General features: G+C 47.3%; 1 protein-coding gene and 1 long non-coding RNA gene across 20 annotated transcripts in view; one reads left to right on the forward strand and one right to left on the reverse strand.

Moving 5' to 3' along the window:
- Positions 1-396: 396 nt before the first annotated feature.
- LOC121071974 lies at positions 397-2606 on the reverse strand. Its single transcript, XR_005820905.1, has 3 exons — positions 2554-2606; positions 1278-1330; positions 397-645 (listed from the first exon to the last, which is right to left on the reverse strand). It is a non-coding gene; the product is annotated as an uncharacterized LOC121071974 (long non-coding RNA).
- A 2620-nt stretch (positions 2607-5226) lies between these two features.
- Positions 5227-23982, forward strand: part of COL6A3 (collagen type VI alpha 3 chain) — a 58869-nt gene continuing 40113 nt past the window's right edge. For 5 of the 19 annotated variants that reach the window (XM_040560908.1, XM_040560910.1, XM_040560911.1 and 2 more), the window contains exons 1-5: positions 6048-6378; positions 12473-12622; positions 13443-14060; positions 18080-18682; positions 22828-23430. In XM_040560908.1, coding sequence (XP_040416842.1) covers positions 12535-12622; positions 13443-14060; positions 18080-18682; positions 22828-23430 — 1912 coding nt within the window. In that variant the 5' untranslated portion in view covers positions 6048-6378; positions 12473-12534. Of the gene's footprint in view, positions 6379-12472; positions 12623-13442; positions 14061-18079; positions 18683-22827; positions 23431-23982 lie in introns of all 19 variants that reach the window. The other 14 variants (XM_040560917.1, XM_040560919.1, XM_040560921.1 and 11 more) reach the window with 9 other exon arrangements.

A 23982-nucleotide genomic window follows, 5' to 3' on the forward strand; every position in this document is an offset into this window, starting at 1 on the left:
ATTACCCCAGCTTGGAGCAGGGGTTTTGTTCCCATGTGCCAGACCTGGAGGGGTTTTCTGGGCTGGGGGAGGTTTTCTTTGAGCCTCCAAGGGGCTCTGGGGGACCAGCAGTCACTTCTCAGCCCCCCAGCAAGAGGCTGCCATACAGCAGGGAAACCTCTTGTTTATGGCTGACCAGAAAAGCAGCAGCCCCAGAGAGGTAGGGAGTCTTTTCAAATCCATTTTTTGCACCTTCACACCCCCAGAAACGCTCTGAATTCATGTCTTTGTGCCCAGCAAGCCTCTGCCCATCCAGCATTTTCCAGAAGGGGTGGAGGGGGGGTGCCAACAACGTGCTTGATGGCAGCTTTTTTGGGAGCCACCGAGCATCACCCGCGGCACACTCACTCTCTCCACATGCCTCCTCCCTAGGAGTGGCGAGCAGGGAACACGCTGTCCCCAAGGCAAGGGGACAGGGTGCCTGGCCAAGTCATTTAAGAGCCACGTAACTCCTCCAGGCTGCTCTGGCACCCCCTGCCTCTTCCATATAGGTCCCAGAGAGACCAGACCCATCCCAGCTTGCAGGTGACCGGCTGCTGGGTGTTTTTGGGGACAAACCTGGCGTTGTTCTGCCAGGGGTGAGCGGTGCCATTTCCCCCCATCCGGCTGTGGGATGAATGAATGAAACATTTGAGAGAGGTTGCATTAGTCAGGCTGGCAGGGCTGCTGGCTCCACGTTTTATGTGGAATTTTTTCCAATTTTTTTTTTTTTCCATGAGAGGCTAGGGAGGGTGGTAAACAGCAACAGTAACCATGCAAAGCTGTCCCCACCTCTTCCTGCGTGGGGACAGGTTGAGCTCACACCCAGGGATGTCCCCAGCCCCTGTCCTTTGGGGGCACCCAAAGAGAGTCCCATGTTTGGAGATGGGGACCCCTGCATCACTGCAGATATTGTGAGCATCCAGGAGACGTTTCCAGATTCAGCAAGGATCTTACTGACCTCCCAAACTTTTGTGGCCAGCTTTTGCTCCCCAAAACCAAGCTACAAGATGACAAGACACTGCAAAACCAGCCTGGCTTCCTCAGCAAAAATGTTACTTGCCAGACCTCAGCAAAACAATCTTTTCCCCAGATAAATGGTTTCCAAATGCTTCCCCTCACTTTCCACCCCCCACTGTATCCAGATTGTAAGTGGGACCTTATATCTAGGTTATTTGTGCATTTTTTCTTTTTTATCAGAGTCCTGTTTTCTCCCCCCATGTGAGATTTTATCTGGTATGGCAGCCAGTCCCACTTACTGGTTTGCACTTGGTCCTGTGCAGGTGAGCTGGTGGTGCTGGGGAACTGGCATCTGGTCAAAGAAAAGTGAGAATTTGAGGTGTATTTAGGCAAAAAATGTTGGCTTTTTTAGCTTTCAAGGGAGCTTCAGCCATCTGCAGGGGAAAAACTCAGCATCTCTCAAGTCATGCCTCATCAGACGTTATTCCTGCAATAGGGAACCTCAACAAGAACTCCCCCAGGATGGGTGTATCTACACAAAGCCCTACATTTTCAGTGATCTCCTCTCCCTCTTTACATCTCAAGAGGCACTGCCTGGAAGCATCTATGTAAGAAAACAGGAGCAGCCATCGCAATGGCTGGCAAGGTCTGCTTTGGCCAAGATATATCACAAACCCATTTCCAGCCTAACATCTCCTATTTGGAGAAATATCTCACCTAGTTTCTTTCCTAGAAGCCAAGGACTGTGGTTCACATTATATTTTACTGACCTACAAGCTGCACATTTTGTTAGAGGGGAAATTATTCCTGTTTTTTACATATTTCATAGCAGTTTGTTCCTTCCCATTGCAGACACTGCACAGCCCTTCCAGCAGCAGGGCTCTGTGCAGGCTGCAGCTTGTCAGTCTCCAGGTTTCTTCACTTGAGTTACGACCTCTCCTGTGTCCATGCAAACATGGATTAAGGATGTATACATTCATACAGCACGCACAGCCCTGCCATGGGCTTGCTTTTATTGCTTCTTCAGGGCTTATCCCATCTCTATGCTTAGTTAGCAGTATTGGCCTCAGCTGGAGGCATTGCAACAAGACAGGCACCCTTTTAAAAATGCCTGGCTTATCAGAGGCAAAACATTTTCCAGCATACCCAAAAGCTTTAAGGAGATCTGGTTTGGAAGGAGGAAAAAAAAAAAAGGGAAGAAAGAGAAAGAAAGAAACAGTGCATTTCAGTAACTCCCATGTGTTCCTGCCAGGTGAAACTTTTATTTCATCTTTGGCTTTGAACTATATAAGAAAATGGTTAAGAAGAAGCCACTAAATCACTTTTCAAACAGCCCTACGCTATTTTTCCTTCCAGGAGGACTTTCCCCTCTAGTCATATGAAAGAATCTGAAATTTTTGCTTTCACCCTTAAGGCTTCTCCTAACTACAGGAGTCAATCCCCAGACACTCCAGCCCCCACAAGGCAGCTCTTCAGCAGGCATGCCCACCATCACTCTTTACCCTCCACGTAAGCTTGGGATGCAAATCCCACTGCCTTATAGATAAAGGAGCTGAGACAAAACAGATACATTACCCAACATCACACACCAGAACCACCCAAAGCTCCTCCAAAAGACAGCAACTCCCCCAGCACCACCCAAAGCAGCCCTGGGGATGCACTAATATACCCCCACAGCCCTGGTGCCAATTAGGAGGTGTGCCCCTGATTGCAATCAAGGCCCATTTGCACCTGGATGCTGGTTGGGAATGACAGAGCTGGGTGTCCTATCTTGTGTTTTAATTCCCACTCCAAATAACCCTGCTTGCTTTCTCCCACCCTCTCTGCCTGCTCTAGGGATGATCCTGCCACTCTTGTTCCAGCCAAGGGTGGTATCAAAAGTGGTATGAATGCCTTGGGAGACAGACAGACGGAAAGTGCAGAGAAAAGCAAAGCCTCAGAAAACATTTCCCGGGCCATTTTCTAACTGGGCTGGTGGTTGGGGACTATTTGGAAGAAAGCAATGACAAATGCCTTGGAGCTAATTAAAACCATCTATTGCGAGCAAAATTAAAATGCAAGCTGCAGCCGGGATGCCAGTGCGCGGTTTTAGCAGGGCAAGAAAAAAGAGCTTGCTCTTTGAAATCGTGCTCGGGTTGGTGATGGGGAAAGAGTTTTGGGGGTACCCCTGAATTTCCCAGCATGCAGCAGCCCTGCCTCACAGGGACAGGTTTGATTTGAGGGGATGAAGGTGGCCACGGGTCTGGAGGATGCCCAAAGAGTCCCTGGAGGAGAAGCCAGCAGATGGTGCTCAAGGATGGGGCCAAGCTGAGATGCTGCAACCACCAGAGCACCCACTGTGTCCTGGTAAATTTGGGATCACCCCGATCCCTGCCTGACGTGAAGAGGGATGCTTGCTATGGGGCTGGTGCTGTGGCAGGTGATGGCACAGACCCTCCCGGTTGCAGGGGATCTAGAAAACACTGCCCACCGTGGAAATCCACAGCACATTTCTTAAATGGCACATAGAGAAGGCTCAGCAGAAGCTCATGCTCATCCAGAAAAGAACTGCAAAATTTTGCCCTTCCGCTGAATTTTTTAAGGGCCCCAATCTGAGACCCTCATTGCAGGGAAGACACTGTGGTCGCCTTTTAATTAGGGTGAGGAAGGAGCACGCAGGGCTTTTATTTTATTATTGTGGATGGAAAGAGAATTCCTCAAAACCCTCTTGACTCATCACATTCATCATGTCCAGTTATTAATATACCGGGGAGGAAATCTTGCTAAACTTAGTCACAGCCCTCTAGAAATTACCACGGCGCTGTGATTCAGCCTTTTACCGGTTTCCAGAGGGGGTCACCATCCGGGGACGGAAAGAAGCCTGTCCCTGGGGACATCCCCCTCCCAGGATGCTGCAGTGACCATGGTTGGGACCACTGGGAAAAGGGTGAAAAAATTGAATTCCCCTACCCCAAAATGCCCACTGCATCCCAGCTGGTTGCGATCCCCAGCTACGAAGCCTCTTTTGGGGAAGGAAAAGCTTTTAGCCTGGTTATTAGGGTCATAAAGGCAATCATGTGGGAATTTAAGGCCTCTCCCAGTCTCATTTAATTATTGGGGTACTTGGTAAAAGCTGCTGCAGTATTAGAACCATATTAAGACAAATTCTGCATCACGAAGGGAATAAACACTAACAAGTTAAATATGTTCTCAATAGAGCCATGATAGGCTCATAATGGGATCCGTATGTGTTTTACCAATATTTTCACATTATTTATCTACAGTCCTGTATCTTGGCTGTTTTTCACTACTGTTCTGGGGTAGCTGGAGCTTTTCTGTGTTTTGTACTTTTATTCTTAAAAATAAAAGTTTAAAACATTTTCCTGCCTCCCCTGATCACCAGGAAGAAAATTCTGCTTTCTGAAGGCACAGCTGAAGCAGTGGCAATACAAACCCCAGATCCTTGTGTCGCTGTGCAGTACTGGTTTCCACTGGTGGCAGCAAGCTGGAGCCACTGGATGCAATTTTCTCTGGCTGCATTGCACAAGTGGAGTGAGGCCGAGATGTGTGGGTGAGCTAGGAGCAAGGGTTTGGGGTTTGCAATTTCAAACCTCAAATTTTAAATGTATTAAATCCCCTCTGAATTTTATTTTGTTGTTTTGCACCAGCATCATCCCTTCAGCCGGCTCCCCAGATCCCTCTCTGCCATTGCAAGAGGCAACCAAATTTTTGAAGAAAATGCTTTGGTTTGGACAAATTGCCCCTCCATTGGATGCCCTTGGTCCTCCACCCACCATGCCCAGTGCCACTTGTCCATCACTGCCTTCCCCATGGCTCCCTTTTTTCCAGGCACATTTATTGGGGCACTGCCTCTCTTTTCCCCCAGGGAACAACCAAGAACTACTGTTCAAAATTTGGGGGGGGACCCTCTTCCTTTAGGGCACACGGCCAGGGGTGTTTGCCTTGGCCCCCCGCAAGGTTCCTCCGGTCCTTGCACCATTTCTAACGCGAGCTATTGCATCAGCTGGAGAGTTCAGCGCCTTCCCAAAGCATTCCAGCTATTTTATTTTAATGCGGCGAGCCTTTCAAACTGCACAAAATCTAGAGCAAACATCATAAATCCCCATTTGGAGCAACTGAAGGGAACTTGACTGTTTGATGCCCAGGACACAACCGCAGCTCCAGCCTTATATGGACCCAAGCAAGGGCAAGAGAAAAGAACTGGTTTCCTTACCATAAATTCTTGCAAAAAGCAACCCAGTCCAGACTGAAGTGTTTAATTTTGGCCAGTGCCCTTCTGTCACTGCAGAAGCAGAGGGCTAAAAAAATAAACCCCAGACCTGCCTGGTTTGCTCTGCTAAAGGAAGGGTGCAAGGTATTTTTGCACTGGATGAAGGTGAAAAATGAATCACTGATTGGGCACTCGCTCATTGTCAGCGCCTGACTTGCTCCAGCACCTTTCAGGCTTTCACTAGGAATTTTTCTCTAGGCTCTGTGTGTTTTAAAGTGTTTATGTTAAGGGTCTGACTTTAATTCCCTGAGGGGCACGGGGAGTGGAGGACATAACCCACCACCGCTTCTCCCGTTGCATCTGATAGGAAACTGAGTTAACAGACCCTCTCGTAGCTGCAGGGAGGGCTTGGCTGGGCTTTTTGCAGCCTCGAGCATCCTGAAGGGCTTCGAGGGAGCCATGCGTAGCTTGCTATGGTCCTTGGCACATCCTGGATGCTGCAAGCATCCAAGCCCAGCCCTTACCTCCTGAGCGAAAGGCGTGCTATTGGAATAACCTCCCGCCACCCGGATTTTTTTCTCTCTTTTTTTTTCTCTCTCTCTTTTTTTTTTTTATTTTTCTCTCTCTCTCTTTTTTTCTTTCTCTTATTTCTCTCTCTCTCTCTCTCTCTTTTTTTCCTTTCCTTTTTTTTTCCTTCTTTTTTCTTTTTTTTTTTTTTTTTTTCTCCTCCGTAGACAGATAACAGGGAAAAACATTTGGGAAGGGGAAGCCGCCGAGCGCGGAGGCGTCCCCAGGGGAGCTCTGGGGAGGGGAGGGCAGTGTGTGTGTGTGGGGGGGAAGGACCGCGTGTGATGAGCAGCTCTGACCTCAGCCCCGCCGCCAGCACGAAGCATCTGGATCCCATTTGCAGCGCCCGGCCCCCGGCCGTCCCGCGCCAGCCGCCTCTCCCAGCCCCGCTCAGACCCGTGGCAGCCACCCGCCGGGGACCAGCGCGCCCGCGGCGTCCTCGTCCCTCCGAGGAAGGTGACGGTGACGAGGAGGCAGGCAGGCTGGGCAGAGCCGTGCGGCACGCCATGCAGCGGGGCTGAGCAACGCTTCGGAGAGGAAAAAAAAAACAACCAACCAAACAACAAAAACCAAAAATCCCGGAATAAGCGACTTCTCTTTATTTTCCGGGGGTTCGCTCAGGGGTAAGTGGCGCTGTCCGCGTGGGAGCTCTTTGCCTGTGCTCGCTTCTTTTCGTGGTTCCCCTCATCACCGAGCTGTCGATTTTGGGGGGTTTTAAGGTGTTTTAGGCAAAACCCAGAGCAATGTCCCTAGACGGAAGCCACCCTTTGGCTTTTCAGCGGGTGTGGATAAGTGGAGCGCTGCAGCGGGTTTGCTCACATCGGGGCACCCCAAAAGCCTCCTCCCCGAGCCGAGGCACCGCAGGTGCACGGGGATGCTCCTGGCCACAAGGAATTGAATTAAATTCATTGTAAAGAACCCAGCAGGGTTTTATTCCACGTCCACAGGACGGTGCTTGCCTTCCATGCCTTGAAATCCCCGCCATGGGATGGAAGCATATCTCCCAGGAGGGGTGCCCCATGGAGCCAGAGCACCCCCCCAAAAAAAAGAAAGGGATTTGCTGGGGAACCTGGTTCTGGGATGCTTGGTCTCTGGGGCTGCTTGGGCACAGGGAGGTGGGTGAGCCCCTCCAAGGGGGTGGCTGTGACCGATGGTGGGGACACCCCACCACATCCCTCCTCGGCAGAGCCTTCCCTTCCCAAATGGAGCCTGAGGTGAGAGTGACTGTGGCCAAATCGGTTTCCTGAGTGGGCACAGGAGACAAAATCAGCTGGAGAGGAGGTGGCCAAAGCCATTTTCCTTCCAGAGGGCGCAGCAGGGACCTCTTGGCTCCTTCCTGGTGGCTGCGATGATTCATGTGAGCTCTCGGGGGGGAGGAACGCTGCTTTTTTCAAACTTCTGGCTTTACCCTATTACTGACTGGTTTACGAAAAAAAAGTTATACTTCGGTATTGAGGGTTGGGTGCTTAAATAACTGCTTCTTAGGGTAGAAGTGCCTGGTTTGGGAATTTTGTGGAGGTCAGAGCATCCCTGGGCTTGAGCCAGAGGCAATCGGGGGGCTCCCTGAGGATGTGGTGGTGGGGCAGGGATGTGGCTCTGCACCACCCCTCGACCCACGGGGACCAGACCCAGAGCCTGGGGCTTTCTGTTCCCCATCGTGCACAGATTCAAGCAGATATTCCCTCTTTGCAGAGAAATTAACTGCAGCCAGGGGTGGGATGCCATTTCCGGAGTGGGGGGCAGCACGCCCTGCGTTGGTCATTCATTCATTCAGTGCTCTTCCACTTTTTGGCAAACCCTTTTTGGGTTTCGAAACGCATTTGCAGAGGAAAACCACTGTTACTGCTGTGATTTCTGAGACGTGCCTGTCTGGGAGCGGGAGGGAACATCTTATTCCTTGCATCACTGCGAGCTCTGTCAGCCTGGGGTTGCTTTCTCCCAGCCTCACGTTACAGGGATGAACCTGAACCTGCACAGGGCTGGGCTCAGGCTGGCATAACGTACTACCACAGCTCCACATGCCCATCACTTTTTCCACCTTTTTAAGCGACCTGTGTGTCACATTAAGGAGGGGATTTTTTTGGGTGGAGAGGTGCCGTGAGGCTTAGGGTACTGTGCATAAAGAGTCATTGATCTTTGAGGGAGTTCCTTTCCCCCCCCCCCCCCCCCCCCCCCCAGCAAATACTCCCTTTCCTCTTATTAACTACTCTATTTAAGTCTCAGTCAGAAGAGGGAAAACAAGCAGATTTTAAGCCAACAGCTTGCTTATAAGAACAGAAATGAATGTGATTTATACTAGATGCTAGTATGCAGGGGACCCGCTGGTTGGGATAAAGGCAGTGCATCCTTGTAGCTGTGCTGAATGCTGTTTTTCAAATTAAAGTGGCTTGCACATCAGGAGGATTTTCCACCCTTTTGGGCTGGGCAGCTTGTAATGCTTAGGTCTGTGTTTATAGGAGGAAATATTCCCAGAAACAGTGCTCACATTCCCCATGCCGCCAATGCCAGCAGCATGGAGGGAAACCCTTCCAAAACGGCTGTTGCAAATAGGAACAGCTCTGCTGAGCTGAGGGAAATAAATTTGGGATCCGTCACACAGAGCTCATCCTGAGCCTGTAGAAACATCCTGGTTTAGGGCTGGTGCTGGATGGTGAAGAGATGCCCGGGTGCCACCTGGGCTCAGGGCACGTTTTGGGGGTGACCAAGCCATTTCACAGGGAAAAGCCACAGCATCTAGCCTCTGCCGTACCCATACCACTGCTGGGAGCAGCCTGTGATGATGTCCTCCCCAGCTCAGAGCTCTGTCAGGGCACAGAGATCCAAGGGGAGCACGTCCAACCGGGAGAGGAGCAGGCGGCCACCTCCAGAGGGCAACCTGAGCTGCGATGGCTCTGTGCTGGGATTATGGGGCCACCTCTCCCCAGTGCTGTGGCCACAAGTGGCTTTTTTGGTTGGATAGTACCCTCACTCAAGGAAAGCTTGCTGCAGCCTTGTGACTCCACCACTGCCTTCTGGACATCCCCACAGAGCAAATTTTTAGGGGGGGGGGGGCGGATGATGTTTGCAGCATCCCATCCGCCCTGTCCATGGGATGATGAGGGCATCCCTTTCATCCTGCCTGATCCCTCATGGAAAAGCTGCTGGGACCCATCTGCGAGTCCACATCCCTTTTTCCCTACCGCCAGCACAAAGCAACCCACCCCACAGGCACAAAGTGGGGATTTAGGACCACAACTGCTTTGCAGGCTTTTATTTAAGGTATTCTGGGGGAACACCATGGGGCTGGACAGGCAAACAGGACCACACACACCTCAGTCTGGGGCAGTGAGGCATCCCCAGAGCCGTGCCTGCACCCATTCCTATCTGCCTACATATGACATACATCACACTTCTATATAAACTGAAGGCATAGCTGCCTCCCACCCAAAGCCAGCCAGCCCAGCTGAGAGGCATATGTAATGAATCAAAACAATACGCAACAGCTGGAGCAAAGTTTTTTTCCCCCTGCCTTTTATGTTTTGCTTTTTTTAAGCCTTCTCATCTGCTTTGGACTTTTTTCAGATTTTAATTACGCTCTAGTGAAAAAAAAGAAATCACACATGAGCGATTTTTAGAAAGTAAATTTGAAACACCCAGTCAAATATATGATTATGTAAAATGTCAGACTTGTTGCATACTTCTTTATGCATGAAGCAGAAAATAGCTGCTGGGGAAAATATCTAAGGAAATCACTTCATGGCGTTAGTAGTAGAAATGATTGCTTTTTGAAGGCATTATTAATAACAGATGTATAGCTCTGGATGAAATGGAGGACATACTGTTATATTAAGAGGTCACCACACACTATATAAACTCAAGACAGACATAAAAACTTCAGATTACTGAATACTACACAACGTCCTTTCACACATGGATCATTAACAGACTTGTTTCTCCAGATTTCAGTGCTAATTCTTAACAAGCAGGGAAAACTGCTTTGCTAAAAGCACTCTGTAGTTAGCTTTTTCAGCCTTTTTGCCAAGTTTACAGTGGTTATACCGAAAGCTCTACCAGAGATTCCTCCCCCAGGACTGTAAGAAACTCTCCTTTAGAAATAATAATGATAAATTCAGGATGAAAATAATCTACTCAGACAATAGAGCAGAAGAATAAGCTTGCAGAACAAACACCTGACAGTGGCCACAAATTGAAGGTGAATTACCATAAATTCACATCCCTCCTTTTTGCCCTCCAGCTTCTGTGGCCAGAAAAAATACATTATCTCTGCTTCTCTTCCACCACCTATGAGAGGATCATCTCCTCACCCAGCACCTCTTCTATATAGGGGGATAAGTGAGGAACCCTGATAGGGAGCATCTGTGCTTAAAGGCTCTTTTTCCTCCCTGTTTTATCATCCAGTCCCCAGGAGACATTTGTTACCTCCTCCCAGCCACTTCTCTGCCTCTCTCTCCTAATAACCAGCCTGGTATGTTCACAGCCAGTATGATTTTAGGGGGGATTTGGGAAAGTTCGAAGCTAAAACGCCTCCCCTGGGAGCTCCGTTAATCAGCAGAGCTCTCCACTTACAAGTAACCAAAAATACAGTCCCAGGGGAAGCTGGAAATAGATCTGGAGCCTCCTAAAGGCTAAAATGGGATATAAGGCGATTAAAAAGAGCAGCCAGCTTATTATTGCTTGAATAAATAAATAAATAAATAAATAAAATGATAAAAAACAAAAAACAAAAACATCGTATTTCTAAGCTGGCTGGGGCAAATGAAAGAAACCCAAGGCTGGATGTTGTCCCATTGCGCTGGTGGGAGGAGAAGCTGCCCCATTTTGGCAGGTTGGCTTTCCCCTTCTGCTGCCTTCCTGGCCCATAAAGGGCCCCAGAAGACTCTCCACAGCTGCTTGATGTCATAAGCCAAAATCCCCCCAAATGTTTGCGTCAGCCCTGTCGTTTTGCAGCTGGCAGGACATGAATTTTCACCCATTTATCTTGACTGCTCTCTCCCAGCTGCAAGGTCTGCTGGAGGAATTGAGTGCCAGCAGCCAATATTGGGGACAACAACATAACTTTCTGCCTTTTGGGAAAGAAATATTAGCACTTTCACAGTGGGCTCTGTTTAGGCATTCTCTGCAGACATTCCCACCCCATCCATCCTGCGTTCCCATTCCCATTCCATCCTGCATGCTAGCTGTTGGCTCTTGGTGCCTCTCTGTCCATCACTATTATTATTATACAGAAAAAAATGGGTGGAAAAGCAGGGCCTGATTGGCACTACATGGTTTTCATAAAAGCTACGAGAAAAGGCAAAGCCCCGCAGCCACGTGGGGCACCTGGAAGTGCAAATGTTGGAGGAGAGGGAGCCACGGGGCTTTGATGTGCAGGGAACAAGTGGAAGGGTCAAGGTTGCACCAGGTTTTGGGAAAGGCCGTGTATATCATCCCTTCCTTTCCATTGAATCCCACTCTGATAGCCCTGCGAAATGTCTCTTTGGTGGAACAAGGATCGACCACTTAGATGTTGAACTTTCTCCAAGTCAAGGCATCCTTTTCTCCCCCTGGCTATGCCAGATATTGCCATCTCTGCAACTTGCAAGGTTCGGAGGAAAGGATGAATTGTTCTTCCCACTTAACCCTCTTAGGATTCTGTAGACCGATGGAGATGGCAACAATGAGAAAACTGATTTTTTTTTCTTTTAAACGATGACCCGGTTAACAGCTTGATGTATTTGAATCACTTTTGGCCCGTCTGAGTAATTGAGCTCCATTTAGTGAACGAGAAGCATTAAATACTGCATTCCCTTTTGGGAGGATATTTTCTCAGTGAAGCAAGGATTGCTGGTTTCTGTGCTGCAGGCTTGGAAATGAGGATTAAATAATAAATTGGCCATCTCCATGACAACACATACACAGCTTTCCTGAAGGAGACATGGTTTCAGAAGGTTTGCCAGGTAGATCATAGATAACAAACTTTCATAAATTCTATTTTGGCTATGACATATAACATATTATCCTTGGTGTCTTTCCAAAACGCGATAAGCTGGCGCAGGCTATTCCACCACCAGGGATGCGAGCTTGAGGGAGTCCAAGGGCTTTCTGCCACATAGCCAGAACACGCAGATCGCTTGGGCCTGGAATAATTAAATTTCCATTTGTATCCTTGGGACAGCTGAAAAGGTGAGCTGAGGCAAAGGGGGAAGTGTAGCAGGATTATCATTCTGGCTTCTGCAAAACTCGAATAAGGAACGGCAGCAGCAAGAGAGAATGCTTTGCCTGGATGTTTTGGCTGGTCCCCTGTGGGCAAGGAGGACAGAGCAGAGGGCAGTCAGGCATTTTGGGGGTTTGAGGGTTGTTTATTGATGGTAGAAACCTAGGCTTTATATTCAGTATTGCCTGCGGCAGAATAGGCAAGAAGAAAGCCGTCTAAGCCTACTGTAGTGATTAAATGCCATCGTGATGGGAACGATGGCTCCTCTACAAAGCGGGACCTGACCAGCACTAAAATAATTTCTCCCCACCAATGCAACATGAAAGTGTCAAAAAAAACTACATGGCTGGGCTTTTCTGTCTTGTGTTTCATCAGTTTAAGCACAGGAACGGATATGATGACAGTCGTACAACTTCGCGTTGACCTCTTCTTGTAGGAGGTGTGATAGTAGCCAGTTGCCCTTAACAATTAGGCATTTAATAGCAACCGGGCCATTAACCTACCTCTCCCTCTCTCTCCTTTAGGTCTCACATCGGGTGCTTTGAAACAAAGAGAATAAACGGAAAACGGGAAACAATAGACCAAAATGAGGAAACACCGACATTTGCCCTTCGCGGCAATACTTGGCCTCCTGCTCTCGGGCCTTTGCTCGGTTGGCGCCCAGCAGCAAGCAGGTAAGACAGGAACACCAACCCCAACAGAACCCCTCTACCAACACGCTGCTCGCTCACACCAAGATGTTCCCACCCTTTGGTTTTTAATGTGCATGTCCATGGTACATTGTGGTTCGCCTCCTGCTCCTCCGCCCCCGCTGGGCCGACCCAGGCCTAGGCCCTCCCAAGCATGTCGCTAGCCTGTGGCCGGCGTTGGAGGATGCTCTGCGTGGCTGGGGTGCTGGATGTGGAGTTTTTGGCTCCTGGGGAGGCCCTGACTGGGTTTCCTCTTGGGCAGAGCTGTTTTGATTTCCTTGCATGTGTACGAGCAAAGGGGAGAAGCGAGAAGAGCGCTGCCACCAACCCACAGGGAGGCTGTTGGGTTTTTATGGCGCTGGCATCTTTTGGAGCAGAGCTGGTGTCACCAGGGGGTTAGAGGAAGGAAAAAAACATGGAAAACCCAAGGCCAGCACCCAGGCTGCTTCCACGAGCAGTCCTTGCTTCTTCGTACCACCAGGCAGCCAGCAAACGCGCGAAGGCTACGTTTGAGCAAGCTCAAATTTGCACCTCGTGCTTTGGCCCGGGACTGGCATCCAAATTCACGTGCAGGCAGGGCCCAGGAGGGGAGAATCTTCTTGCCTCCCTCCCTGGGAAGGGTAGGTCGCATGCTGTCCCCTCCTATCTCTGCCTGGAGTCCCCAATGCTTCTCGTTTTGCTCGGGGCAACGAGGGGAAGCGAGGCTTCGGTGCCCCCGTGCAAAAGAGGCCGTCGGTCGTTTGTGCGAGGAGGAATGCTTGCGCTGACCAGTAGAAAACCCTAAACCCCATCTGTTTTTTTAAAGCTGTCAGAACCGTTGCTGTGGCTGATATAATATTTCTAGTGGATTCCTCTTGGAGCATTGGGAAGGAGCATTTCCAACTTGTTCGAGAGTTTCTGTATGATGTTGTAAAGGCTTTAGATGTGGGAGGAAATGATTTTCGTTTTGCACTGGTCCAGTTCAGCGGAAACCCCCACACAGAGTTCCAGTTAAACACGTACCCCTCTAACCAAGACGTGCTGTCCCATATTGCGAATATGCCTTACATGGGGGGAGGCACCAAGACTGGAAAAGGATTAGAGTACCTAATCGAGAACCATCTCACTAAAGCTGCTGGAAGCAGAGCAAGTGAAGGCGTTCCCCAGGTTATTATAGTGTTAACGGACGGACGATCCCAGGATGATGTGGCTCTGCCATCATCTGTCCTTAAATCGGCCCATGTAAACATGTTTGCGGTCGGCGTGCAGGATGCGGTGGAAGGGGAGTTAAAGGAAATAGCGAGTGAGCCCTTCGATACACACCTTTTCAACCTAGAGAATTTTACCGCTCTCCATGGCATAGTTGGAGACTTAGTGGCAAGTGTCCGTACATCCATGACTCCAGAAAAGGCTGGGGCCAAAGGACTGGTTAAAGACATCACAGGTAATGGCCAACTGCTGCGCTCTGTCCTGGACATGCTGATAGCTCCCATCAGCATGGTGACTGCTGGTGCTGCACTCTTTGAAGCCTTTGTAGGGGCAGACTGAGATGGACGTTCAGAGGTTTAAAAACAAAGGTTTGAAGCATACAGCCCCGTGCTTGTGCCTATTGGGTATGCCGTGGTTTGAAAATTGAGCCCCCATGCTACGTGTTGCAGGAGGTAGTGCTCCAGGACCCTGGCAGGAGCAGCAGCCCCCTGGGGACATCCTTCTGCACCCATGGCATGGAAAGGCAAGCACAGGGAGCTCTTATGGGAGATGTATTAAATTGCCCCATCCTATCCACTCCCAAGGTAGGGAAATAGGAGATAACCACGTCAGCCACGTTGGTCCTGACCCTAAACCCTCTGGAGACCGCACAGGTCTCTGCTGGCTGCAGGGACACCAGGGGGGACGTCCTGGTGGGGGCAGTGGGAAACGTGGTCTGTGCAAGGGACCCTGAGGGCACGGTGGGATGAGAACGTCCCAGCTGAGTGCGGCTTTGGGATGTCGCCATGGCCAGGAGCAGCGCTGTGCTGCCCTGCCAGGGGATCTGTCCCTCTCCCCAGAACCTCGCAGCCCCTTCAGGTTTTGGGAACGTAGCTCCCACGAAGCCCTGCAGTTCCAGAAGGGTCCTGGGAGTCCGTATTCCAGTGCACGGTGACTCTGGAAAGCCTCACTATTTTTCCTGTTCTCTGCTGAAGACAGAAAAAGTAGCACCTGATTAGAGAACTGCTCCCCCAAAACCCCATTTCCGAGCCGGCCCGCAGACCTCGCTCCTCATCTGCTTGGAGAAGGCGTGTGGTTTGGCAATCCCTTTTGAGATGCTACTCAGATGCCTTCTCTACAAGCTGATGACTTCCACCTGATGGGGCTCTGGGCCCTTCTCGTAACCGAAACATCTCCGCAAAATGCGTCGGCTTCAATGGATCTGCACTGGCTGCAAGCTGGGGTCCGAATTTGCCTGGAAAAAATGAGAGCCTTCCTCTGTCCCTCCTCTGTTTATGAAATTACAATGTGGAAAGGGCCTTCTGAGCAGCTTTGTCGTGTTTCAAAACAGAAGTCTGAGAGATCAAACCTTTCTTTTTATTCCTGAGACTCCATCTGAAAGTCAATAGCTTGTGGGGTAACGTAAGGCAATGGCAGTGTAATGAGGTGTAACATTAATCCCCTGTGTTGTCTTGTCTGATTAACCCTCACGTCAGCCCCACTGGGTGCTCTCCATCACTGCATGACACCGAGCATCACCAACAGGCTGTGCTCACACGTGTTTTTTTGTGCAAAGTGCTTGACAGGGCAAATATCCAAGTCACATGAAAGCCACAGGGAAGGAAATCAGCTGCCGCAGAAGGAAGAGATAAAATTTGCCATTTCTAAGAAAAAACATGTTGATTCATGTGTAAAATGAATGCTATATATGACATATATATGAATGCTCATATATGACACGCTGACAGCCCTGCAGAGGTTGTTGAGCATCTCCAGCATGAAGGGCCACAATGTTGAAACCAGTGGGGGAATTTGTCTTTGGTAGCCCTTTAGACTACAAAAGGCCCAAGTCTCAGACTTTCCTTCAAAAGCTTTAAAGGCAAATTTCTACCTCATGTACATCAGGGAGCGTTTCTGAGTTCATTTCTTCTCAGAGGTAGCATTTGCAAGTGTTTCCTTCCCCTGCTGTAACACAAAATTTAAGCTAATCCTTCTATCGCAGTTTTGTCTCTGTGCACTTTGCACGGGCAATCTGTGGAGTACCATTAAAAATGGAGAAAAGATGTTACAGATCCTAAACCTTGCATGAAAATATGTGGTGTGCAAAGCATAGTGCAAATAAGTTTGATTAAGAGTTTAGGAAGTCATTTATTCAGCTGATAACTCCATGTAGCATTAACATATGTAAAAACGTCATGGATGTTTCACTAGAAATGAACCTGAATGTGAAGCAGAAATGAAAAAAAATAATACAGTCATGTAGTATTTCCAGTATAGAGTACCAAAGTTGTTGGTCTGTGGCAGTCCCCAGAGCTGACTAGCGTAAGTATGGAAGTCAGCCACGAGTTTGCCCTGATATATTCGTTAAATCTTATCTGTCTGTCTCATCTGACCCTCCTTGCTTAGTTGTGTAACAAGCATGCTTTTATTTGTCCTCCAGCACCAGCTTGTTCCATAAATGTGCACTGAAGTACAAAGGTTTTTACAGTGATGACAAATTATCCAACACATCCATTTCGTATCTGTTTTCTCTTCTGTGGGAGTGACCCGCGATGACGCCCATCGGTGTCTGAAATCTCATTTCTCAAAAGGACAGCCAGGGTATCTGAAACAGTGCTGCGTACAACCACCTTGAGATTTCTTTTCCCATTACGTTATGAAGTAGAACGTATACATCCCAACCACAAATGGCACAGCAAAGCCAACCCTAAGCACTTTCACAGCTTTCGACTTGGTGTTGAAAAAGAGCCCCCGAGCCCTTGGCAATTCTGAATCACATCGATGTTCTCCAAGCTGAGGTTGGCCATCAAAAATTGGCCCAGGGAGCTGGTGACCCTTTGTCGCTGGAATTGCATATGTCTCTTGGCGGCATTGTGGTGTATGAAACATTTACCAGAAAACTTCTGCAGGGGCCAAAAAATTATTGACGATGCTAATCGTGAAGACACCAGGTTTACTCCTGGCTTTGCTAAACTCCATGCCAGTTCTGCTACTGGGTTCACCTTCAGCTTTCAAAAAGCTGAGAGCCAGATTTCCAGATTTCCCAACTTTTCAGTCATTTGCAAACAGTCTGAAGTTTGATTTGTTGACGAGACTGGAGAAATAGTAGCTTGAACCATTTGAGTGTGCTTTGGGGTCTTCTTCCCCTGCCTGTTGAATGCGTAAAGCTCTTGGTGATCTTGATGGTAAAATTACTTGAGCTAAAGGAGGAAGAGCAGGCACCAGGCCATTTTGGGTCTGCTCCGGTAAGTCTCACAGAAAAAAAATGCTTCCACCTCAACAACCACTCTAATGCCATATTAAAGTTTTTTTGGTGTGTGTATATTCTCAGCAGATGCTTGCGATCATCTGGGTATAGTCACAACAAATAGAGTTGGATAATTGTGTCATGACTGATGTCATCACCCTGTTTTAACCTGATTCTGCATTCCTTGATTGAATATTGAGAGTCCAGAAAATATCTAGAAAAATACAGACTCATCTATTGATAATCAATGCATCTGTGCAAAACAATTAACAAAAGACCGCCTTGCATGGCGTGGGTTGACAATTGTGTGGGTCAGCTTGCTGGACAAATATCATCGTGTATATGCTGGACAGCTGGTAAAAGAGTTACAGAGAAAAAACTGTAATCAAAACCTTTTCAGTTGTTTCTAACAAATGCATTTCAAATAATATTTACTTTTGCTGGAAGAAGCCAATATATTCAGCCTCTGTTTTTAAACAGCAAAAGAACAGAATTGTAGAAGAGAGGCTGAAATTTTCCATGTAAATAGTGGTTTTTCTCAAAAAAAAAAAAAAAAAAAAAAAAAGAGAGAGAGAGAGAGAGACTGCAATTCAAGGAGGAAAAACTCTTTTTAATATTACTGTGTTGTCACCTAGCATCTTCAGGGTGAATTGCCACCAAAATCCATCCTTTTCTTTTGGCTCTGTCCATCTAAATATTTAGACGACTGGGAAGTGATGGGGTGGATCTAGATTTCTAAAAATTAAGTTTTGCAGAGTTTTCTCCTCAGAAATGATGACTCCCATGTGACAGTAGCCACGAGCTCAGGTTGTGCCCAGCCCTGGGGAGCAGATGCCGGGGCTGGAAACTCGTATTCAATCAGAATGCAGAACTAAGAGGCAAAAACGTCACTTCCTCAGTGAACATGTGTTTCGTTTTCTCATTTTCGTGTTTCTTACTGGTTTTCCAAGAAACATGTCAGAACACTGTACAACTGCATGTAATCACCCATTTTAATGCTTTCACCTTTTGCATTTCTTTTTTTAAAGCTCAAGAGTCTGCTGACCTTATTTTCCTTATTGACGGATCAAACAACATCGGAAGTGTCAATTTTCCAGCCATACGTGATTTCCTTGTAAATTTGATTGAAAGCCTCAGAGTTGGAGCTCAGCAAATACACATTGGGGTGGTGCAGTATAGTGATGAACCCAGAACCGAGTTCGCTTTGAACAGCTACTCCACAAAAGCAGATGTTCTGGATGCCGTGAAGGCACTTAGTTTCCGCGGTGGCGAGGAAGCTAACACTGGTGCAGCACTGGAGTTTGTGGTGGAGAACCTCTTCACCCAGGTGGGAGGCAGCAGGATAGAGGAAGCAGTGCCTCAGATTTTAGTGCTGATAAGTGGTGGAGAGTCTAGTGATGATATCCGAGAGGGCTTGTTAGCGGTGAAGCAAGCTAGTATATTTTCGTTTAGCATTGGGGTCCAGAATGCTGACAGTGCAGAGCTGCAGCAGATTGCTACTGATGGAAGCTTCGCATTTACTGCCCTGGATATCCATAACCTTGATGCTCTTCAAGAATTATTACTGCCCAACATTGTTGGAGTGGCCCAAAGACTCATTTTGTTAGAGGCCCCAACCATTGTGACTGAAGGTATGTATGCCTTTCTAGACTGTTGCATTTTGATTAATTTTGCACGCTTTAAAAACAAATTTTATTTTTTATTTTTTAGTGTTTTTTTTTTTTTTTTTTTTTTTTGCAATGCATCTCTCTGGTATGATTTTGGAGAAAATGTGCAACTGATGTGCAGAAACTCATTTACCCAGTGGGTTCTCTTTTGAAAACCATAAGGTTTTGTGTCTATAACTTGCATGACATGGGGTTTTAAAGAACACAAGCAGAGTATAAAAATGCTCATATAATTCTTATTGTGGTATCTAGGAGTATAAAAAGGCCCATATAATCCTTACTATGGTATCTAAGCACCCCTGGAGGTAAACAATTCAGCATGTTTGGCTCTGAAAACATGTATGTCATGTAAGCTTATGTTGTATGTCAGTTGAAAGTGGCATCAGAATGAAATTTGACTGGGGAAGCCAATAGGGATGTAAAATGGATCCCTGTTTCAAACGGTTGAAATTGCCAGCTTACTAAAAGAGTAAAATGACCTACCTCATTGGAACTGTGCACCATAACTGGGAAAAGGGTAAAAATCCACCCTGAAGCTTCTTTGGAGGCTTTTGTGTTGTTGAACTTAGAAGCAAAACAGCCCTTAGTTCTTCTGAAGCAAAATCGCTACCTTGCAAACTTATGTTTCCCTTCAACCTCTAATCTAAGTAAGTTTGCAGCTTTCCATGAGGCCATGGGAAAAAAAAAAAAAAAAAAAAAGAGAATAAAAAATTTGTGTGTCCATATTCTGCTGAGGTCACTTTATCACCTTAAGTCCTTATTGCCATTATTTCTGGTCTAGCATTAGCTTGGGTGCAGTAGAATAATGAACACACAGTGCTGTGTGCTGGTTTTATGGAGCATGTAGATGATTAAGAGTTTCTCACCCTGTGATTTTATGACTGAGTTAAATGTACTGATAGCGAGCTTTACGAAAGAACCAACACGTTGCATTTTGGAGGCCCCTGGGAAGGGCCAGGCTGGAGTTCCTGCAGATAATCACCAGAACGTGTAATGCAAACAAGGCTTTGGGGATCTGAGTGCCAGTCTGGAGTTCTGTACATGCTGTTCAACTCGTGATGTATATTGACTTATAAAACTGCATCCCAGATGTCTTCATTAATCTGTGTCTAAACATGTTTGCTGTCCCATGGCTCAAATCAAAGGGAAGAATTTGCCTAAAAGATCATTTTATGACCTTGCCTTGATTATTGCAGGAAGAAACACAAAGAACTTTTCCTTACAGCACCCCACAAGAACCATATTTAGCTAAATAAGCTGAAGTATGCATGTCTAGCTAAAAACATGCATGCCAGGACCCAAGCAAGTCTATGGAAAACCCCTCTTCTGCCCCACAAATTTTAAACCCAGCAGCTGGGGCATTTCCAGGGGGCTAGAAGGACAGGGATCATTAGTTCAGAAGTATGTCCAGTGCTCTGAGCTTTTAAAATCAGAGTGTATTCCTTTTCAATGTTTTAGTCAGATAATGGCCAGATTAAAAATGTTGGTACATTTGGCTTCATCTGCACTTTGATTGTTTTTCACTCAGCTTGTTTGTAGAAGGTACTACAGTAGCATCAGCCCGTGCAATCACTTATAGTTGGACCTGCTAAATAGAGAAGGTGGTGTTTGCAAAGGAGCTTTAGGGAATTTCCTTTACCTAGTGTCCTTGGAAATTCATTTGGATGGGGCTGCTTGATTCACAGCAGTGCCTTGGAAGTCTGGGGCATAAAGCAGCGGTTTGGGACACACAGAGCAGCTGGAATGGGACGCAAAGCCCCTTGGAGATGCCAAGCATTCCTGTCCAATACAGAAGTCATCTTGCTTCACTTGAGCTCTTGGGCTGTACGCTAGGGATGAAAGGGGCTCTCATAGTGCCTTTCTGCCTCTCTCCCCTCTCCTTTAGCGACTGGGGAAGCCTAGGTGATTAAATCAGTTGTGGTGTTTCACCAGAGATAGCTGAGATGGCAATGAGAGGGGAACTGTGCAGGGACAGGTTTGAGGGAGACACCCTCTGACATTCCTAGGGGAGTGCAACGACCTTGACAGTCAAAGATAATGCTTTGATCCCAAACCCTTTGAAATTCCTGGGAGACTTGCCATCAGCTTCACTGGGCTCTGGATCAGACCCTACGAGATGTGTACAGCCTTCCCAAAATATTTTTGCTTTTTGTCCATTGAAAATAGCACCATGGGGTCCTTCTTCCTGTGGGTTTTGGTTTCAGTTCTTGCATTCTTCTTCTCTAAGGAAATGTACTGCAGCATTCAAGAGAAGCAAGAGGAATTAGTAGAGGAGGGAGCTATTGCTTCGTGGCCTCCCTCGTCTTTGCAAAGCCCCTTTGATGTTTTCCACAAACTTCTATATAAAGTCAAAAGTCCCCAGGGTCTCCATTTTTGGGTATCTAGCTGCTGACAAGCAAAGAAAGCACTTCAGACATCTTTTCTAGATGATACAACGCAGGGATTTCAGGCGTTGCTCTCCATTTGGAAAGTTTCCTGTATTCAGCCCTCTCCTCCTCACAGTAATTGATGAGGAAAAAAAACCTGACCGGGGGGGAAGAACACTGTATGTCTCCTGGCTCTGGGAAGGGGAGAGCTTAAATAAATCCTCGTAGGTGTGTGGGTAGCTCTGTTTGGACAGCCTGGGTGGTCAACGCGCTGTTGGTCCAAGCCACCAGCAGGTGAGGGGCAATTGCAAGGCTCACCAGCAAAGGTGGGTCTCTCAGCAGTACCGGGGCAGCTGAATTGCAGAAGTTGTCTCCAGCTCTAAATCACTCCTCGGGGCAGCCCAATCTTAGAGCACTTGCCTGTCATGAGAAACCTGATGGAGAACAGCACTGCTTTCTGTGGCCAGCTGGTGTCGGGCCAAGGAGGACTGCAGCCAAAGCTTTGTTCTTTCTTCAAATCCAAAGTAAATAGCCTCCATGCAGAGGAGCCCTGATGGGATGAGGGGCTGCCCTTTCCCATCTGGGCATGACAGAGAGTGTTTGCTACTACTACTTGCCCTGAGTGGTGTGAGGTCCTGGTGATGCTTGGTCTCAGCTTCCCTGGGGCTGTGCATTGAGCCTGGGGGGCAATGGACTTGCCCCCTTGAGTATTGACTCCACCTTAGGAGCTCGTAGATGGGCAGGCGATTTAAGGACACAACCTGGGTGGATGATGTTGTGAGTGGGGTTCTTCACAATACTAGCCATGGCTTGCTGCTTCGAAGAATAAATGGGGGTCGGCTGAAAGACGGTGTTGAGGTTACCTCCCATCGTGATCATGTATAATGCTTTTGTCATAATGAGCATTGGTCTTGTTAATATTTACTGTTGCATTATATACATCTGCTGTGTTAAATATGATGGTGTTTTGGTTTCAACGCTGCACAACAGTTTTTTTTTCCCCCTAACTATCTTCCTTCAAACTTAGCCAGGGAACTGGAAAGCTAATTGTGCTCTTTCTGCGTCCTATGCCATCGTCAATATAGAGTTTCAGAGATTACTGCCTAGGCGACCTATTTTGCTAAAGACATGGCAACCAGAATAGAATTCAGCTCTTCCATGACTGGGCTGGCTGTGCCAAGAAAAATCATAACTTGCTTTTGTTAGATAAGAAATAAGATGTAGGATGCGAAGACCCACAGTCCAGGTATGTTCAGTAAGGGGAGACTGTTCTTTACTTGTGTCATTGCTCTTGTGAAAATGAGTCCTTCTGAGACCAAACAACTCTCTAGCATTATTCAGATGGCTCCACTGCAGACCATGGAGCACCACCTGATTATTTTGTCTCATGTCACAGCTGAGTGGCAGGATTTCTCCTGAATTTTTGCCCTTCTTTTTTGTTTTGGCTTGCTTAAGCATTTTAATATTAAGTTTTGCAAGCAATGCAATTCTCGCAACTCTTCAACTCATCTGTGTTTTTGAAAAAGGAAGCATTTAATCAGATTTCTTACTAGCCCTCCACTAGAACCTAAAAAACAATTCTGTTTTGAAATCAAGATCCTTATAAACATGTTGAAAGTAACTATACCTCAAACAAACAAGAAGTCCTAAATGTTGCTGGGCTGTTGACATTGAATTGATGTGAAGGGGGTGATGGAAGCCTTCGCTGACATTATGTTCATGTGTGTCTATCATTACTTGCAGTTATTGAAGTGAACAAGAAGGATATAGTCTTCCTGATAGATGGCTCAACAGCTTTGGGGACTGGCTCCTTTAATGTAATTCGTGATTTCGTTGCCAAAATCGTCCAAAGGCTGGAGGTTGGACCCGACCTGATCCAAGTTGCAGTGGCGCAGTACGCAGACACTGTGAAGCCAGAGTTCTATTTTAACACCCACCAGAACAGAAAGGATGTGATGGCTAACGTGAGGAAAATGAAGCTCATGGGCGGCACGGCACTCAACACCGGCTCAGCACTGGACTTTGTGAGGAACAACTTCTTCACCAGTGCTGCCGGGTGCAGGATGGAGGAAGGGGTGCTCCCCATGCTAGTGCTCATCACAGGTGGTAAGTCCAGGGATGCCATTGACCAACCTGTGGCAGAGATGAAAAGGAACCGGATAGTGACCCTTGCCATTGGGTCGAGAAATGCCGACCCAGCAGAACTCCAAGAAATTGCCCATGAGAGGGATTTCGTGTTCCAGCCAAATGACTTCCGCCTTCAATTCATGCAAGCCATTCTTCCTGAAGTGCTGTCGCCCATCCGGACACTCTCTGGAGGAATGATTGTCCAAGAACCTCCATCAGGTAATCAATTACATTGTTCTAGTAAAGGAGATATGGTTTATGATTTTGCCAACTCTTATTTTTTTACATGTAGAGATAACAAGAAAAAGCATGAAGTACGTGTTTCAACATAGTTACACGTTGCCTCTTTGGTTTGCAGAACGTGCATGAACAGATTGGTAAATTTGGTAGCATGCCTGTTATTATACCTTTGTCAACACTTTCTGGAGATTTTATCCCATTCGACGTTTGTCACCAACATTTAAAGCAGAGATGTGAAAGACGAGCCTTGCTAGTTAGGTGCTCAGATTGTGCAGTGGAGGTTTTTTTCTCTCACTTAAGATTTGTGTAACCTATGAACAGAACACACTGAATATCATAATCTCTTTCCCATTTTGAAAATCATCCATAGTGGATATTTACTCAAGAAAGCTAAAAAAATTGTTCTGAGTGTAAAGAAAATAAGAAAGTTTTTTCATGGAGATGTTCAGAGAAAGCTATGCTGACACTGTTGGACTGAAATGCCCACTTCAGAAACATAATTTCTTATCAACATTTATTCAGCTCATGCCA

Source organism: Cygnus olor, chromosome 6, assembly GCF_009769625.2.
Source record: "Cygnus olor isolate bCygOlo1 chromosome 6, bCygOlo1.pri.v2, whole genome shotgun sequence".
NCBI lineage: Eukaryota > Metazoa > Chordata > Aves > Anseriformes > Anatidae > Cygnus > Cygnus olor.